This window comes from Pteronotus mesoamericanus, unplaced genomic scaffold, assembly GCF_021234165.1.
Source record: "Pteronotus mesoamericanus isolate MK-2021 breed Mesoamerican mustached bat unplaced genomic scaffold, CSHL_Meso_final contig_74, whole genome shotgun sequence".
Lineage (NCBI taxonomy): Eukaryota > Metazoa > Chordata > Mammalia > Chiroptera > Mormoopidae > Pteronotus > Pteronotus mesoamericanus.
This window is the reverse complement of record NW_026555247.1, coordinates 22,630,716-22,647,223: the sequence shown is the minus strand read 5'-3', so window position 1 is coordinate 22,647,223 and position 16,508 is coordinate 22,630,716. Positions and strand designations below refer to the sequence as shown.

At 35.1% G+C, this 16,508-nt stretch overlaps 1 protein-coding gene across 1 annotated transcript; it reads left to right on the top strand.

Annotated features, from left to right (window-relative positions):
• Window positions 1-6,028: 6,028 nt before the first annotated feature.
• On the top strand, window positions 6,029-16,110 carry SYT4 (synaptotagmin 4). Its single transcript, XM_054583853.1, has 4 exons — window positions 6,029-6,379; window positions 9,355-10,169; window positions 11,942-12,062; window positions 13,411-16,110. Exons 1-4 carry the CDS (start codon window positions 6,346-6,348, stop codon window positions 13,716-13,718), a joined length of 1,278 nt encoding a protein of 425 aa, XP_054439828.1. The 5' UTR covers window positions 6,029-6,345; the 3' UTR covers window positions 13,719-16,110.
• Window positions 16,111-16,508: the final 398 nt, after the last annotated feature.

Here is a 16,508-nt window from a genome sequence, read left to right as displayed (position 1 = left end):
AGAGATACTGTAAAGAGAGGCAAAACAGCATAATTATGATATAATTTTTAGAGTATAAGTTTTTTTTACTCCTTTGTTAGTTTCCCAGTGTAGAGAAGGAAGTTTGATTATATTTACTGATATATTCTTTAAAATAAAAGTCACAAAAATGACTTAAAGAGAAGACATAAAAGGATTTTATTTCAAAGTATGCTATGAGCAATCACCAGTAGTTTTTCATTGAAGAGAAAGCTCATGTTTGTAAAGAGAAGATAGGATAAACACTGATAAATACTACATTTGTGAAGAAGAGCATGTGTGCTGTAAGGTAAAGGAAGTTGACATAAAGCAAGAACGATGGTGTTAAAGACATATTTCACCTTCAGTGTTTCCTTTTGTACATGTGCACTGCTATACCTGGACTTTTGGCACTGAAAGTAGTGCTCGATGCAGAGTAGATTCAGTCATGTGGGGATTAAAGCTGTTTTCTCTGCATTAGAGAATTGTTTCTTAGTACTGAGTAATTGGAAGGAGGCTTAAAGGTCATGCAGTTCTAAACCTTCCCATCCCTACCCCTCCAATCTGATATTAGTTAATGGTTTCAGCTCCCTGAACTTTACCTTTAACTGTGTTATATACATAATCAAACTCCTCATGTGCTGTGGAGTTCTGAGGATTCCCAGGTGAAATCCATGACTTTCATCTTGCTCATTTCATTTGGTAATGCTGGGACCATGGGAAGAATACTCAGAAATGCATATTCATTTTATGTAGAAGTTCAAGAAGTTCACATTTCATATGCACTTTCTTTATATAATCTTTATGCAGAGCTGATTTCTAGTACTTTCAATTCTCATACTAACCATCTAATTTTATAACATCTGTATCTGGGTAAAAAAAAATAGCTCAGAACTGATATGTTATTGTAAGTCCACGGGGAAGTGCAGATCTTTGACTCTGATATAAAATCAAAGTGAGTAGATAGATGAAAAATTATTTAGCAGAATACTCAATTTTTGGTAAAAAATTTAAATCATTGGTGCATAATAAATTATATACTCCATCTCTAATTCAAATCATTTTTCTGCTTTATGTTTTCCAGTCATTTTTCTTTTCTTACATACATTTACCTTGATATTTACCCTTACTTGATTATATACATCCTCAAAAATTTTTACAAATATTCAACTGAGTAAATTTAAAGATCTAATTACCTTATTAAACAATTTATGAATGAGACAGCATTCTGTCTAGCAAATAAAAGGGAGTTCCCATGAGTTGCACAGAAATGAATGGTTTCTATAGGCTAAAAGAGGGTGGGACAAGGAAGTTAAAAGACTGGATTATTTCAGGCAAGGTCACCTTTCCTTAGTTGAAGTCAGGGGAGTCTGTTTTATTGGGTAGACTACCCCACTAGTGCTGATCAGAAAATTCCAGACTGATTCATTCATTTTCTGCTTCTAAGAGAGGCTGAAACTGCAGTTAGGTTAGGTAGTAAGCCTTGGTGGGACTTAGCAAAAGTGACTCCATTTTGGGCCTTTTGTTTCTTTTTAACAAATTTACCTTCATAAAATATGAAACAATGCGAAGTGCACTTACATGTCAATTTTTGGTAAACTTTTTTAACATATAGCATATACACAGAAGAGTACACAAATTTTTGCTGAGCAACTCAATGAATTGAAACAAAAAACAAACAAAAAAAAACTTAGTAAAAACTGCCCAGGTTAAGATACAGAATATTAGAATATTAACATCCCAGACATCTCCACTGTGCTCCATCTCAGTTATTGCCTTCTATAATCACCACACGACATGTATTGATTAGTTTATTTTTTTGTGTGTGAAATTTAAATAAGTGAACTCTATAGTGTGTACTTTTGTGGTCTGATTTCTTTCATTCAACATTATATTTATGAGATTCACCCTTATCTTATATAGCAGGATTTTGTTCTTTTCCATTTCTATATAGTATTCTACCATATAAAGTTATTTATCCAATCTAGTATTGATAGGCAAAGCTAACTGTTTCTACCTTTTTGCTACTGCAAACGGTGCTACTATAAACATCCTAGCATCTGCATGTAGTATACGAAATTTAGCAATGGTTGGAATTGCAGGGTCAAGACATACATCTATGTTCTGCTTTAATAAATACCGCCAGTTTCTCAAAATGCTTGTTCCTAGTATAAAAGCCCCAAAGGAGTAACTAAGACTTCTGGTTGTCCCACATTATCATCATGTCATATTGTGTCCCCCTACCCATGGGGGGTTTGAATTTGCATGTTTTCTGCTGATAGCTGCTGTTAAGCTCCTTTCATACAATCATGAGTCATTGGGATATTATATCTTTCTTAGTGAAGTGTCTCTGCAAGGCATTTGCCCATTTTTAATTGGAAGTCTGTCTTTTAAAAATTCATTTTCTTTTGCATATTTCTGGATAGAGTTCCCATGTCAGAAATATGCATTGTAAATATATCCTCAAACTCTTGCTCTGTGGCTGATGATTTATGCTCTCTTTTGTCATTTGTAATTTGTATGTTTTGCTCATTTTTTTTTTTTGCTTGTCAGTGTTGCCAGGAATTATCAATAAGGTTAATCTTCTCAAATAAATTACTTTAGATTTGTTGGTTCTCTTTAATATAGTGTAAAAAAGATCACAAATAAATGGGAACCTAATGAGATATTTGAAGTGAACAACAGGGGAGGCCTTTGGTTTATCTTTTTGGGAATTGTTGATATATAGCCAAGAATATATATCAAGCTGACTTAAAGGATTTCCCTAGAGGTAGTACTATAAGAATTCAAGTCAGATAAAATCTATGTATTGCTAAATCAGACACTTCAGAGTCTATACGAAACTTTAACTGACTCTTAAAAGAGAGAGAAGATGTGGACAGACAAAGGAGATGGAAGAATGCTATTTGAATGTAAGAATCAATGAATCTACAGTTATGGAGAAAAGGCTTAATAAAGGACAGACTAAATGTGACAGTAGGTGATACCTGTGGGATAGTGCTGACCAAGTTTGGTGGAAGATACCAAATAAAAGTAATATGAGTGCGATTATAATCCAGTAAGTTTTCTCCCAGTTGAGGAGGGGCTGCCCATTTCCTCTGTAGTCTTTAAGTTCTCTGAGGGCAAGGATCATTTTGGTCATCTTGGCCAGTTTATATCTCCTATTTTCCAAAAACCTAGGAGGTAGTACATATTTAGTAAGTACTTTTGAAAGGAAGAAAAAAGGAAAAGAAGGAAAATTATAAACATTTATAGATTTGGCCTAATTATTTTTTTATTCATGAGACATTAAAACCTAATTTAGATCAGCACATAGTAAATGCTGAATATGTTGAAGAAAAACAAATGTAGAAACGGTGCATGGTGAAGGAATTTTTGTGGTACCAACTACAAAAACGTTTGTCTTGTAGGATTTTGACTTGAGTGTTCTTGTAATATAAATCTATGCCATTACATTAGAGCCAGCATTCTTCATAGAATGATATGAACATTAAAAAAATTATCCATTAATTATCCATTATCAGATACTTCATTCTGCTCCACCCACATACCAGTAAATTGTCTTTGTTTTACTAATTTATGTATTAATAAAGAATACAGAAGCTCACTGCAACATTTTCAAACCTTTCAAAATTTTCTTTTGCCTAAGTGAAAGTTCTAAACACATCCACCAATATTTTTAAGGGAATGAAGAAAGTATAGATTAAACAATATAATTACCAAACCATATAGTCGTATAATAGTTAAATAAACTGTGTGTTAAATTAAAATAAATTAATAAAATAGATAAAAACAACCATATCATAAGTCATCAATTCAACTGGATTTCTTAAAATCAAATTGAATTCAAGTGTTCTGTTCATTGTTCTCAATATATATAGACATTTATAACCAGAATCTAAAATAAAGTAGGGTAAATGCTGACCTATTTCAACAATCAAAGAATCATTCTGAAGTAAACACTGCTACTTGTACAGAACAGACTGTGTTTCCCAGGGCAGGAAGTTGTTTCAGGCTGTGTGTTTTGGGTGGCAAAAAGGTGGTTACCTAGCAACAGCCCCTCCTCCCAAGTCTCTGCTGCAAGAGTGGTATTGCTCACGTCAGCAAATTGATTGCTTGTTTGCTGGATCTAAAAAGAACAATGTAATAATGTGGTAGGGTGTGAATCTCAATCATGAGAAACTTACAGGTTTTTCACTCTGTTGGATCAGCTCCCCACTCTTCATCTAGTACTGCTAGAAGCTCTTCTAAAGAGACTAGATACTGAATAATATGCCCTTCACCAAGTGAAAATGAAGAACACCTCTGGCATTTTAATTAATAATACTTATTTTCAGTTGGCTTTTAAAGCAAGCAATGAAATAGTTACTACATCCACAATAGCCTTAACTCTGAGAAAGAGGTAATCTTATCACAATGTGTCCTTAGAAATGAGACAGCCCAGAGTGGGGTGGGGTTCTGTAGAAACAGAGTTTAAACAATCTAGACATATTTTAGATGACAGAATTTTACCACTTGAAGGTAAAATTAATGAGATACTAATTTATATGGAACATATACATAAGGTACTTATGTTTACAACAAATGGCTTTAACCATATGTTAGGAATAACTTAGCTAGAAAACACACGTCTTAGTAAACCTCACACTATATATTTTGTCTACCTGTGATATGAATCACACACAAATGTGACTCTTCCATCTAACGGATGTTTATTCCTAGGGACAAATCCACCAGGTGCATGCTTAACTGAGGAAGCAAGTAGTCTGAAGGAAGTGAAAAGATAAGGACACAAATCAAGATTCTGCCAATGGAAAATTAAATCGAGTCATTAGTCTGTGTGTTTTCATAAGGTTTAGAAAAATCTGTTAAAAGAATGTTAAAATGCCAAGTATGTGGGAACTAGTAGAAAGGGGGAAAAAAGGGGCATTGATTTGTAAAATTTTCCATGATGCAAAAGGCTGAAGCCAATTTCTCCCCAGACACAGTTCTGACGCTTAAAGTGGCTGCTCGCCAATGTGCAGGAACCTGTCATTTGTACAGTAGCTTTCTGAGACTCACCCAGTGTCTCTTCCTCCCCCGTCCCAGCACACACTGAATGTCATTTGCTCACTGCGCTCCACAGCAAAATAATTCTTTGCAGAGCAGTAATTGACAGTTGGTGGTACAGCCTTAATTCTCTCCTTCAGAAAACTGTTACCATTTGTTTTAAAAAAGCACACTTTTCAGATTAAAATTAATTGGAACCTGACACCATATTTTTCTCAGTTCCTCAACCCTTGGAAGATCATCAGTTCAGGGAAAAAAAAGAATAGGTTTTCTTTTGAAAATAACCAAGAGTTTTTGATGTCATTTTAGATTTTAGTCTGATCTTACAACTGTTTTGCACAATCCTATTAAAAGCCAAAGCTTTTAACCAGAACTGTAATTCCAGAAGCAGTCTTATTATATGCGAAAGTCATAACTGAGACTGAGTCTGAATACAGAAGGGATTATCCCCATCTGTTCTAAGTAACTCCAACTGGTCAAATGTCAGATGTTAAAGGGGAAGAGAGCTGACAGATGGAGCAACAGCATCAACAAAATATTTAGACTAATAATTTATTAGAAAATAAGTGATTGAAGTGGAAAAATTCTTATCTTATTTCAAATGGATGAATGTGCAATGAATCATTTTCTAACACAAGCATAGCAAAGAAAAATTCAGAAACCAAGAGAACATATTCCTGCATTTTACCATGGGTCATTTGATGCAGAAATTTCTCTTACTCTTTCCTTAAATTGCCTCTGTAAATCACATTATTCAGAAAACTCACAGACAGATTTTTACTGATCTAGATGATGAAAAGGTTTTATATTCGGAACTGACAGGGATGAGTTTCAGGGTTCATCTCTATATGCCTCTGAGTCACCCCCACAGAATAGCAAAGCTAATATCCAGTAGTCCAACAGTTAAAATAATTGATGAGTGTGTGTTGAATCCTCAAGAGAGAGAGAAGGGAGGAAGAAAGGAAAACGGGGAGAGGAGAGGTTTGGAGGGATGAAGGGAGGGGGCAGGTGCCGATTTCAACCCTGTAGCGTCAGGATTGCGTCAATTCAGGTTTCAGCCACGTCTGGAGTGTCGGAGACGAGCTTCTCTGAAGAGCCAAAACAGGAACAGGGGCGGCAAATCACAGTGCGAGGGCGAGTGGACCTCCCCCTTTGCCTCCTCCCTGTTCCAGGCGCAGGTCCCCTGGGCTCTGCGCTGTTGTTTTCAGCAAACGGGAAGCCGGCGCTTCAGATCTAGGCAAGTGAACCAAGCCAGAGAGTTTTCCTTTCAGCACCTCGGACAGAGCACGCAGCAAAAAAATGGCTCCGATCACTACCAGCAGGGAAGAATTTGGTAAGCAAGTTACTTAACTTCGAACTGCGGTTGTGCCTTGAATACTCCGGGTGGGCTGTGTTGTTGTTGTTGTTGTTGTTGTTGTTTGTTTTTGTTTTTCTCCCGCGGGATGCTGCATATAGATTTACTAGGTAGTTAATTTGAAAGGAAACTTCGAACAATAAACGGGTAATCGTGGCTTATCTCTGTTGTTTCTCCCTTCCTTAGTATCTTTCTCCTTAAAATTGCCCTCTGCTAGGGCTGTTTGACGTCCAGGAAGTTCCTTAAACGTTCAAGTAGCTCTGTAAATTGCAGCACGCGCTAAGGGAAGGGAAAGGAGTCTGTTGTTTGCTTGTTTGTTTCATTAATTTTATAGGTGATTCTTATTTGTAGGTAAATTTAGGGGAAGCCAAATGTTCTGTGATTACATAAGGGTTTGAGCTTGGCGTACGTAACACAAGTTATATATTGAGGGTTTCAGAATGTATATTTTATTGAGAGTGCACCATAAGAATGTTTCCTCTGTTATGTTTTTACTGTATCCTTGAAATACGTTGCTAGTGAAAGGAAGCAGAATCCTATCATGCCAGATAGAGGTAAAGGAATATTTGAAATGAAGTAGCTGAGCCCATTTCATTTCATAGGTGAGCTAACAGAAGCTCAGAGAGATGGGGGAAGTGTTGCAGGTCAAACAGTTAGCTAACAGCTGATGGAAACTAGGATTAGTACTCCATTTTTCCAGTTCAATTTCCCTTTTCCTATACCAAATTTTTGGCACCATTTCTCTCTTCTCTTTTAAAAAGTAAGGTCAGATGTACTTCTACAAATTAAAAAAAAAATCATACTGTAGATCTCATTACATTCCAAAGATAAGAGATCTGAGTTTTACTTACTTTACAAGTATTAAAAAAATAAAAACAGGGAATTTCATAGAAGTTTGCCAATAAGGAATGATACCTATAAATGCATGATAATTGTTACTAAACTAAATGAAATGATTGAGATTTTTGCTTTCAGAAGCTTAAGATCTTATCAGTAGAAATACACAGGGAGTGAGTCTTTCTGTGTTATAGTGAATATTTTGCCATTTGACATTAAGTATTAAATAGAGATGATTTGTGATATTATATTCAGAAATGAGTTTCTTTCACAGTCTTCCCTTTGGGTGATAGATTTTATATTGTTGTGATGTTAAATCCCAGTTTCTGATTTGAAAGTCAGAAATTTTCTAAACCTGAGGCATTTTCAGAAACTATACTAGTGAAAAATATGTTCTAGCTTGAGCCATCAGTCCATTTAGAAAAAAAAATCATTTTCTATGGCTTTTATTGTTCTTGCATTAGTTCATGACTTGCTTTTGCTTCCTGGCCTTTTTTTATTAGAAAGTCCAGGAGTAGATTTTTTTTCCTACCACAAAGACTTGAATAGAAGGAAAAACTGAAGAGCTGATACTAAGTTTATCTTTATCTCTTGCCTCTTTTATTTCCTGTAATATTCACTGCTTTTTTTTATTTGAGGAATTGAAAGGCTTATTTTTTTAATCTTTCTGTGATTTAGTTTCTTGATATAATTAGGCAACAAAGTATTTTATTGTTGTTTAGTTTGCTTTTTTATCTTCTTAGATGCTTCTGCTTTCGTTCGATATTTCTTAATGTTTTAGTGCCTAATATAAATTCTTTGTGTTTAGTTTATGATTATGAAGTAGATAGGCAGAAGATTTAGAGGGATGAGAAAAGAGAGTAACAAAAGATTATTCCTTTATGGGTTATTTAAACAAGACTTAACCCTCTTTTGACTGGGACTTTTAACTTTATTCTTCAGTATTTCACATGGAAAAAAATGGATTGACATGGAACTAAATGCAGATAATATTATATTAGTTATATTCACTTTGCTTATATTAAACATTGACTAATTGGTGCATTGTGTCCAGGTATAGTAACACTGCTTTTACACATGTTACTAACCATCTGTGGGATAAATATGCTTACATATGAAACATGATAAGCTTCATGCATAATCAATGTTACCTAATGTCAGTGTAATTTAATGTGCCCTCATTCAAGAAAAGAATGCCAATTTCCATTTGACTGTCATTTGCCATGTGGAACTATGCTAGGAAAAAATCAGTTGTGGAAAAATTGAACTTTAAATTCTATATACTCAATTACTCTTCTCATTGCATGTTAAAGAATGGTGCTTCATTTAGAATCATTGTTTGTTTTTTATCCTATTTAGGTGTAATTGATTTGTACTTGATACAATTCAGTATTTGAGGAATATAGGCTTAGTATACAAGGAGTTTGTAGTGTTGTAAGTTCCGCAATATTAATATTCTGTTGTTCTTTTTAATTATTATTTTCCTAATACATATATATTGCTTTTACCACTGTTGCATAATTTGGATGGGCCTTATTAATGACTCTGTGACAATGGCAGATAATACTCCACCATTTTTTAAAATTACCTGAATCACTGAGCCTGTAGATGTTTGTTTCTTGGATCCTGGGTAAATAAAGAACAACTAAGAATACAGATTCTCCCAGTATTTGAAGAATGTGCATTTAAAGTTCCATAGTCAGTAAGAATTGATGCTTCTGGAAAGCCTCTAAATGTCAATGAAAACATAATGCAATTAGTACTGACCCATCATGGTACAGTGACTCATCTATAAAAACAAAAGTGGATCAGGGTCATTTAGCTTTCCCTCACCCCTGACTCAGACCCTGTTTCACTTTTTCATTTCACTTATGAAAACTACCGAAGTGAAGAAGTTCTTATCATCCTGTATCTTTTTCCTGTGTGTCACACAAGGGCTGTATTTTTCCCCCCAGAAGGTAATGTGAAGTGTGTACATAACTCATACCCAGAACAGTTGGGAAGCAACACAATCTGTGCTGCCTACAGCACTTGCCAGCTCTAGGATGCTTTTCACATAGGCTTCTGTCTCCATCTCTGCCCCTTTAATGTTTGTTATTGGTCATTTCATTTTTCAGATGAAATACCCACAGTGGTGGGGATCTTCAGTGCATTTGGCCTGGTGTTCACGGTCTCTCTGTTTGCATGGATCTGCTGTCAGAGAAAATCATCCAAGTCTAACAAGACTCCTCCGTATAAGTTTGTGCATGTGTTGAAGGGAGTTGATATTTACCCTGAAAACCTAAGTAGCAAAAAGAAGTTTGGAGCAGAGGACAAAAATGAAGTAAAGAGTAAACCAGCTGTGCCAAAGAATTCATTGCATCTTGACCTGGAGAAGAGAGATCTCAATGGCAATTTTCCCAAAACAAACCTCAAAGCTGGCAGCCCCCATGATCTGGAGAATGTGACCCCGAAGCTCTTTGCAGAAGGGGAAAAAGAGGGGGTTTCCCCTGATAGCTTAAAGTCCAGCACTTCCCTCAGTTCAGAAGAGAAACAAGAGAAGCTGGGAACCCTCTTCTTCTCCTTAGAGTACAACTTTGAGAAGAAAGCATTTGTGGTGAACATCAAGGAAGCCCGTGGCTTGCCAGCCATGGATGAGCAGTCGATGACCTCTGACCCATACATCAAAATGACGATCCTCCCAGAAAAGAAGCATAAAGTGAAAACCAGAGTTCTGAGGAAGACCTTGGATCCAGCTTTTGATGAGACCTTTACATTCTATGGGATCCCCTACACCCAGATCCAAGAGTTGGCCTTGCACTTCACAATCTTGAGTTTTGACAGGTTTTCAAGAGATGATATCATTGGAGAAGTCCTTATTCCTCTGGCAGGAATTGAATTGTCTGATGGAAGAATGTTAATGAACAGAGAGATTATCAAGAGAAATGTTAGGGTAATTAATTTGTAGTGCTTAAAGTATTTCTAAACAATCTTTTATGTAGCTTTTTTGTATCTAGGGGATTTTCATTGGGATGATAAGTTTTGTACATATCATCTTTACCATGTTTAATTGTTATTAATTATACTCAAATGGGGGGCAGGGGAATAGAGTAGATGAAAGAAAACTTCATTCACAACTGAAATGCTTAAAATATTTTAATGATATAAAACAAATTGGGAAAGAGGTGGGGGGGAGGCAGAGACACATGTATTTAAAAAGTAAATAAATTTAAAAAAAATTAAAAAAACAAATTGGCATCCCTTATAGATATTTAAATATTACATGTAAATATTTTTGTCAGTTTCTAGCACAAGTACTTTGATGAACATGCCACTCAACTAAAATGTAGGCAAATATTTATTATTTGTACTCAAGCTAACAAAGTCAGCATAATTGAATTTGAAATTGAAATTGAAATTGAAAATTAAATCAATTTATCCTAAGGATTTCGAAGTTGTATTGACTTTTCATAGAATTGCTTTTCCAGGAGGAGACAGCACATCATATTGAATTATAAATGTTCATCTTTATGTTGTATAACAGGAAATGAGTTACTCTGCCTTCACAGTTATACTGCTTTGGTAGTTCTGGGATTATTAGAAAATGAGACATTAGTTAACTAAACTGAATCTTCTTTCCACATCAAATAGAGAGCCCAACTGATTCCAGTTGTGATATTTCAGAATAACTTGTGTCTATCTATATGGTATAATTTCACAGAATACCATAAAGCTCATTTTGACCATATCCTTGCCTTTGCCTCTTTGTTGAAATTAATGGAAGTCAAGGTCAGAGACATTAAGCAGCTTGTATGAGACCCTGCTGTTTAGTGGCACAGTGGGAATACCTATCTATGCCCTACTCTCATTCTTCTTGAAGTGTTTATTCATACAGCTACGCCATGTCAGCTTTTGTATAAATATATATTGAAGTTTTAGGGGTTCTTGCCCAGCCATCATTCTTAGTTATAATCAAGCCCCAAGTTTACATTTTGTTACTTTCTGTTAAAACTTGTACTTTGAATTCCTGATAATCTTATAATGTTTTTAGAGTACAAATAAAACCTAAGTATCAGGCAAAGAAGAATCCTGTAGTATCTTCCAAACACAAAGCATTAAATAGTGAGTCAATCCTCTCCAGTAATGAATTTACTCCCTAAATTATATAGGACTATGGGTGGGGGCTGGTTGCAGAGATTTTTAACTGTGTCATCCCTGGACCCAGTGACAGGGGTCTGAAAAAATTTCAGTTGGTATGAATTGAAATTCCAATAATCTCAGTGCTAAAGAATTTAAAATAAAATTCAACTTAACATGAGTCATTTTGCCTTATATAGATTCGTTTAAATACCTAAGTAATTTGCTACTATTAATAACTTCAAAAAAGTATATATTTAATTTAAAAAGCAAAATCTACAGATACTCTGTATAAGCTATAATCTAAATATCCTTTAAAACATTTCTAGTAAGGGGTGTGGCTAACTCATTTCAATTTTAACATCCTGTAGTACCTAAAAACACCACAAGATGGCAGGCAGTCGTTTTTAGGAGGCGATGGTACTGTACAAAAACTTGTTTGGATTCCTTAGCATACTAAAATAAAAATCAGTAGAAAAGTTATAGTGAAACAACAATGCTATTATATTGTTTTAAAATGTTAATATATGTACAAATTTCAAAACAAAAAATAATAAAAATACTTATACCACATTTTTCCTTGTTTAGAAGTCTTCAGGACGGGGTGAGTTGCTCATCTCTCTCTGCTACCAGTCCACCACGAACACTCTCACTGTGGTTGTCTTAAAAGCTCGACACCTGCCTAAATCCGATGTGTCTGGACTTTCAGGTAAGAATGCTTCTGAAAAACTCAGGCTCAGCACATAGGTGAGATCCATTGGGCAAAACAGTTAACTAACATAATTAAGATTTTGCTTTACCTTTTATTCACAATCTCAAGTGATGTGATTCTTTTGTTTGTTTGTTTTTAATTTTATGGACTAATAACGTGATCCAATGCCATTAGCAAGAAGAAGAAAATTACATAGTGATAAGCTCTCAACCCAAGAAAGTACAGGGGTTAAGCAAAAAGCAGCGGTAGATGAGAGGCTATTGCCAAAACACAGTGATGGAGAGAAAATAAAAGTTTGGAAGAAAAGTTCTTAATTTTAGTATTTGAAATGAGCCTGCCTACACTTATACTTCCACTATTTTATTATGTTTCCTTTTGAATTTTTTATACCCACTCTAAGAATTAGCTTTCTGTTCTGTGACTAATTAAAACAACAACAACAACTTGCTGTATAGCATGATGAGAAAGAACACATAACCTATGGGATAAAATGATCTGAGTTCAAATCGTAAACCCTTCCATTTCTTAACATAGTAAACTTGGGTATGTTTCTTAAACTCTACATAAACTAGACATAATACTTATCCTGAGGTGGATTGTGAAGACTATAAATATATACTTCATTAAATATCATCTGTTATTACTATTGTTATTATTGGATAATGGAAGTTGAGGACATGGTATGGTCTTAAAGGTTTATATTAAGGAGCTAAAATTAACTCATGCTGCAACGAGAAAAGGCCAAACTAATATAATTAAGTGTGTGATAAAATATCATGATCCTAAAATCCAGACAATAGCAGTGATGTAGGAAGATCAACAGTGGGAAATAGAAAGAAATCCAGTAGATGGTTAAAGGAGCATAAACAAGTTAAAGCCAAAAGGGCATTGCCATTGTAATCGTAAATCCTTAATGTCTGTTCAACAGAAAAAGCAGCCCAAGCTCAGAGAGTTAGAGAGGCTTATCTAAAGTCATACAACTCAGTTAGGTTAGATGTTCACCAATGTTTTTTCCCTCTGTCCCATTACTGGAATGAGTTATTAGTAATTAGGACGTGTCATTAGAATATTCTCTTTTTTTCTCCTTCATGTTATCTCTTCATTCTGTCATTACAATTCCTTCTCATACTTTGGTTTAGAACTGTTTTCTCTTGCTGTGCATTCTTATTTTCAATTTGTTGACAAGAGAGAAGCTGAGATTTAGACATACGTTTGCTCTGTTCTACCTCATTTTCATTATAATCACATTTTATAGGCAGGCATTCATCTCTAAGGACACTGTAATGCCAAGGTCAGCTCTCCAGCCATGTCCTGTATCTGTAATGTCTGTTGTTTACCATTGCAGACCCTTATGTCAAAGTGAACCTGTACCATGCCAAAAAGAGAATCTCCAAAAAGAAGACTCACGTAAAGAAATGCTCCCCCAATGCAGTGTTCAATGAACTGTTTGTCTTTGATATTCCTTGTGAGGGTCTTGAAGAGATAAGTGTTGAATTTCTGGTTTTGGATTCCGAAAGGGGATCCCGCAACGAAGTGATCGGGCGGTTGGTCCTGGGGGCAGCTGCGGAAGGAACCGGTGGAGAACACTGGAAGGAGATCTGTGATTATCCCAGGAGACAAATCGCCAAGTGGCACATGCTCTGTGATGGTTAGCATCCTGGCCAGGCGTTGGGACTTAATGATTTTTACTAGGCAAGAAACATTTCTTTTTCTTTTCCTGTCTCTGGTATATGATTGCAAGCTTGTGACAGCAAGCTACCTTTTTGTTGTTGTTGTTGTTAGAAGGGGATTGAATAAACAGACCAGAAAGTAACTATCAATGTGTATCATGATAATGCCCCCCTTTACTAGAGACATTGGATCAATTTTCATAAGATATTTAATTTCTGCTGCAGGTTACCAGTGACATAAGAAAGAATTTTCAAGCATTTTACAAATACTGCAGTACAATTCCACAGTATGGCTGTGGTTTAGAAGGCGATGCTCTCATTAGAGCATGCCACTGGAAGCCAATGGGATTGTTAAAATTTTGAAAAGAAAAGCATTTCTTATGAAAATTCATCCCTTTATCTTCAGGTGGGGAAATCAATTTTTCTTTACATCCAAAGATATTTAAGAAGTGTTTTCTAGTTCTTATTAATTATGTCATGTGCAAATGGTGTCCTGCATATAAAAGTATACGGTCATTACTCTTTGTTTTGTAATTACTTGATACAATTCTATCATAAGAGAAGTAACTTAGGTTTAAAGGACAGTGAACAAACTGAGTAATCATTTTTATCAAAGGGCTGAGTTGAGAACACTGTGGCTGAAATATAATTTTTCTCCTCACTGAGGTTATATGTGAGTCAAATGTTGTGAAATATAATCTCACATAAAGACCATGCCTTGAATTATTTCCTGCCTATCACAAGTGTCAGTGTGGTCTTAGAAAGCCCTATTTACCTTTGTGAAGTTGTTGAATTAGCTAGTGGGTAAAGAAATAAACTTCAGGTAGAAATGCAGTTTTTTCGTAGGAAATATGTAGAGTATGCAAGTGTACACTCAAGTCTTTCTCTTGTATGCAGAGAGGGCATGGCTAACTGGGTCTTCATTGAGTTATTCTCCAGAAAGGACTAAGGTAATATTTGAAAAGAAACAAACAAAGACTAAAGTTTCAATCACTGCCAGACAGAAAGCATTACTGAAATCATGATTAAGAAATAGTTATACAGCAAGCCTAATGTAATTTCCATATGTTCACACAAAATATATTTAGGCTGCCAAATTAGCACAACAAAGTACGTTTCACTATCTTTTCTAAGCTTATTTGTCTTGAGCTGTTTTCTCTGGAACAGTTTATAGACAGACTTGTGTCTTATACCATTTTTCCAGTGTCAGGGACCTGAAATTCATTAAAAACCTGTTAGTAAAGCAGCACCCTGTGAATAAACTTGAGGTAATGTCACTATCTGAGTATTTAGAGAAGTATGGATGAAACTCGGGTACAGTTGAATTAATTATGCAAGTTAGAAAATAAAGTCTACTGAAAACTTTACATTTTGAGTCAGGTTTTGTGTCAGTACTTTAGCAGTTTTTTGAGAATGTGTTTGATATCTCTGTGTTTGTAAATTCTATGACAATGCATTTTCAAAACTACTTATACATGCTTTTTATGACTACGCCTAATGTATAGAAAATGTTTTACATGTAAAAAAATTGAAACTGACCTCTTTTTTGTGCTTTAAGATGACTTTGGGATTGAAAAGACCATTCCCTAATCATTTCCTTCATTCCACCACACAGTCACCTCTCAACATCTTGGTCCACTGAACATTTTCGTGAAAGCAACATGAAGTGAATTGTGGTCAGTGTGTGGTTTGGGGAAGTCAATGGCCTTTTAATGTATGTATATTTGGTACATGGGCCATGCAATATAATATATTTTGGAGCTCTGCAAAGTTGTGAGGAGTCAACCCTAAGTACCCTTCACAACCGCCAGAAGTTAGTGGTAATACCAAGTAAAGGATGGTTGTTGGAAGAGGGTGATATTTTTTTTTTAAAGTGGAGCAACAAAACCAACAACAAATACTTTTGAAATTACAATGATAATTTGTAAATAGTTTTTAGTTACTAAAACTTAAAGTGTTTTTGCGTGTGAAAAGTTGAGTAAAACTATTTGCAATTGCTTTTAAGAAAAGAAAGAAGAAAAACTAAAAAGGAGTTGAAACAGGCAGGGACATATGTGATCCCATCATCTTCTGACAGTTGTACTGTTTTATAATATATTACGATATCAATGTGAATACCCTGAATTCTGTTACAAATCCTGCACTGTATTAAACATGTAAATTAATTGTTTGTCTGATTAGCCAATCTCACCACTCTAATGGGGAGGTACTTGCGTTTGAAGAACTGTGTAACTCAGTAACTGACTTGTTCTGATGTTGTAACTCAGTAGAATTGATATGGAAGGAAGCATGGCGTATGAGATGGTGTCTGTTCTTTTGTGCCAGCAATGTATGATGTTTGTAAGACTATGTTTGTAAGACATGAATAAATTGCTGCTTTTGCCCAATTCATTTCAATTCTAACTTTCTGCTGATAGAATCTGTAATAAGTCTTCTCCTATTTCTTTCTAAGCTCTCAAGTTTCTCGAAGGATCTTCTGTCATAGATTAGGGAACATTAGTGATTTGGCACCAAGATCTTTTACACATTTGATTTTATTTTGCTTAATCCTCATAACAATCATCTGGGACAATCATCATTATCCTTATTATACAGAACTGAAACTTGAGACTCAAGGAGCTTAGGCATTTGACTCAAGTGCATATGTAAAATATTCATATTTCCTTATTTATTAGATGAACAAAAGCATGTCATGTAGTATATAATGGGGAACCCTCTCGGTCTGAATAACAAAATAGCCCTCAGTCCTTTTTACAGCTGTGTATTACTCCCT